General features: G+C 32.0%; 1 protein-coding gene across 2 annotated transcripts in view; it reads right to left on the bottom strand.

Annotated features, from left to right (window-relative positions):
- LOC107597498 (cohesin subunit SA-2) overlaps nucleotides 1-3,260 on the bottom strand; it is a 28,175-nt gene that overhangs the window by 4,287 nt on the left and 20,628 nt on the right. For both annotated transcript variants that reach the window (XM_016288585.1, XM_016288584.1), the window contains 3 exons: nucleotides 2,073-2,227; nucleotides 1,637-1,765; nucleotides 1,340-1,545 (listed from right to left, as the gene is read on the bottom strand). In XM_016288585.1, the coding sequence (XP_016144071.1) occupies nucleotides 1,340-1,545; nucleotides 1,637-1,765; nucleotides 2,073-2,227 (490 nt within the window). The remainder of the gene's footprint in view (nucleotides 1-1,339; nucleotides 1,546-1,636; nucleotides 1,766-2,072; nucleotides 2,228-3,260) is intronic.

The following is a 3,260-nucleotide window of genomic DNA, read 5'->3' on the forward strand; positions in this document are numbered from 1 at the left end:
ATTTATTGTACATCGCAATTTCAAAATAAAAGTTTCTGACTTTGCATGTGGCCAAATATTAAAATTAAATGGATTTAAATGTTGAATCACATGAAACCTCACCAGGCCGTTGGCGCCCTCTGCAGGTATTTGTTATAAATATAGGCATATTACATTATGTATTTAACAGTGTTGTTCAATAAAACCATGTACTTGGTTTTGATACTTTATTTGAGGCCAATGATTATTGCATCATCATTACTTTATAAATATAGTCATATTAAAACCTGTTTTTCCACTTAGTTCTATTTGTATTACTAAAATATATAAGATTATTTGTCAAAATAATCAGTAGATTACTTGATTAGCAAAACATAAGGAAAGCGATAACTTTGCCATAGTATCCTTTCAAATGTTACATTTGCCACAGCCATTGCATTCTTTGCATGTGCTACACTTTATTTGTACCATTTTGTTTTATTAGTTTATTTATTAGAATTTGAAAGATAATAACAATATTGATTGATTAGTGAGATCTGATTTTAGTCCTTGAAAACCAAAAAAATAATGCAAGTCCTTGAAAGTCCTGGAATTTTATCTTGTAGTATCTGTACAAACCCTGTTTAAGTTACCAGTTCTTGGACCATTTTAATGTTTTTGTTGTTGTTAATTGAACTGAACTGTAGTTTTCTGTAGTAAACGGTCTTTGTATATTTCCTATTTTATATTAATTTCCTAGTATTTAATTTACCATTATTTCTTTTGAACAAAGCAATTTCAGAAAATTCATGTTTTAGATTGTAGGTCATCTTGTACCCTGTCAAGGACAAAGCTAACCAGCAAAACTTGATATCAAAAGCATCCTAAATGTTACATGTGTTTGCACCATATTGTAATGAGTAAACTTTCTTGGTATTGCTGTTTCAAATATCCCACCATCTGTAGTCTGAGCCTGTCAAGGGCTAATGGCAATGGCAGATACGTTACTAGTTAGTTTCTTTTTTTGTTTGCCAAATAACCCTGTGTATGTGTCTTCCCCCGCAACCTCCAACCCCCAGAAAAAAGTTCAGACTCAGGATTTTATTTTTGCTTTAACCTGATTTGTTTTATTAATTTATACTATTATGAATAAATGTAAATATATATATATATATATATATATAAACACACAATTAAAATTATGTATACAAGTGTAGTATAAATTTAAACATTTTAATTATAAAATCAACCTAAAATATAAATATTAACCTAAAGTCTTGATGTTGAAAAAGTTATTGCCCATGTTATTTGTCACCAACCCTTTTACATATTGCATTATTAAAAACCTGGACCTCAGAAGTGACCTGCTGAGAGTTCATACCTTCAGAGTTGACTTGTTTGACGGAGGGTGATCTGGAGCGGTTGCTGAGGGAGGGCTGTTTGTTAGTGTCAGAGCTGATGAAGGAGATGGCATCTTCTCCCTCAGCCGTGCCCATCAGAGACGTTCTGTAGTAAATCAGCGGCATCCAGCTCTCCTCTCTGTTGTTAATGACCAGCTCACCAGCAAACTTCTGCAAATAACTGTAGCTGGGGAAGAGACGACCAGTTTAAAGATGTTAAGATCCAGATTGCTAGATGTCAAGCTTGCAGAATTAATTTTGTTTTAACTTTAACTTACATAGTCTTCTTGTCAGGTTTGAGCAGTTTGCTGGAGAATTCGCTGAGGATGGTGAGGTATGAGATGTACGGCGGAGAGTGTTTCTCAGACTGCTGAACGAACCCTTTGAAAATAAACTCAATGCTGTCCCTGCACAGAGAAACCAGTAAGAGAACATTTCCTTTTAAGACCTGAATATTCCTTCTCCTATCTATCTAAATTTGAATCCTAATATAAGAACTACAGCTGGCTGGAAAATGAATTTCTCAGGCCTGAAATAACCAAAGACAGGACTCTTCTGTACTGGCTAAATGGAGCCATGCGGTGCAGCATCTTGACAAAACTATTTTTATTTGCGGTCAAACATAGCAATCAGTCTGTTTTAGCTGTGTCACTATTCCAGACATGTGACGTGAACTCACTGACACCGAGTCAGCAGCAGAGTGGACTGCACTACCTGTGGATCATGGCCAGGGACTCGCGGGATTTGATCTGGTCCCATCCGAAGGTGAGTGAGAAGCGTCTGGCCAGCTCCTTGATGCTGCTGTATGTCTGGACCCTGGAGCTGCAGGTGTTTCCTCTGTCCTGCTCCTGTTTCAGCCTCAGATACAGCTGAACACACACAGAAAATGTATGGAAGTCCATGCACATGACAGATTATAGAAAATCTGTCCTTATTTCTATTGCATTATTAATGATTAGCTGTGATCACAAATATATTGCAGCTTCATTTTTCTCTGTGTAAAAGAGGGGAACTTTTGTATGTATGCTATATATTAGCATATATACAAAATACATTGATTATATTTTTGTGGGGATTATGATGGACATTCGCACTCCAACATAAGATATCTGATATTATATATATATATATATATATATATATATATAATGAAATAAACATGCTTTAATTGATAGTGCATATGCATAATTACATTAGTGTAAGATAAACATGACCTGTCATATGATAAAAGATGTGATAAATATTAATGAAATAATATTTAATAATAAGTTTAAAATTCTGAATAGTCTTTTTTACATTATTGTAATATTTAATCATGGAGCAGCTTACACTTCACTATAATTAAATATTATAATTAGATTAACATGTTTAATATGGCTACTATGGTACTATAAATTTCCAGTATACTGGATGTCAAAGTTCTATTGTCTAAAATATACTTTTTTATTTTTTACACATTTAATAACTGTAATAATCTTATAATTACAATGTACAAATTTTCAATGAAATATGTTCACTACACTACCATTTAGTAAGATTTTTTTAATGAATAAAAGAAATGAATACTTTTATTCAGCAAGGATGCATTAAATTAATCAAAAGTGAATGGAAAGAATTTTACATTGTTACAAAAAAATAACATTTAAAATAAATATTGTTCTTTTGAACTTTCTATTCATTGGAGAATCTAGGTTTCCACATATATAAAAAGCAGCGCAACTGTTATCAACATTGATAATAATATTTAAAACTGATAACAGAACTGCATCTTGATATCAGCATATTAGAATGATTTTCTGGAGGATCATTTGACACTGAAGACTTGGAATAAATAACTTTTATATATATATATATATATATATATATATATATATATATATATATATAAATATATAATATATA

The sequence above is a fragment of the Sinocyclocheilus grahami genome, unplaced genomic scaffold, assembly GCF_001515645.1.
Source record: "Sinocyclocheilus grahami isolate Dianchi unplaced genomic scaffold, SAMN03320097.WGS_v1.1 scaffold233.1, whole genome shotgun sequence".
NCBI lineage: Eukaryota > Metazoa > Chordata > Actinopteri > Cypriniformes > Cyprinidae > Sinocyclocheilus > Sinocyclocheilus grahami.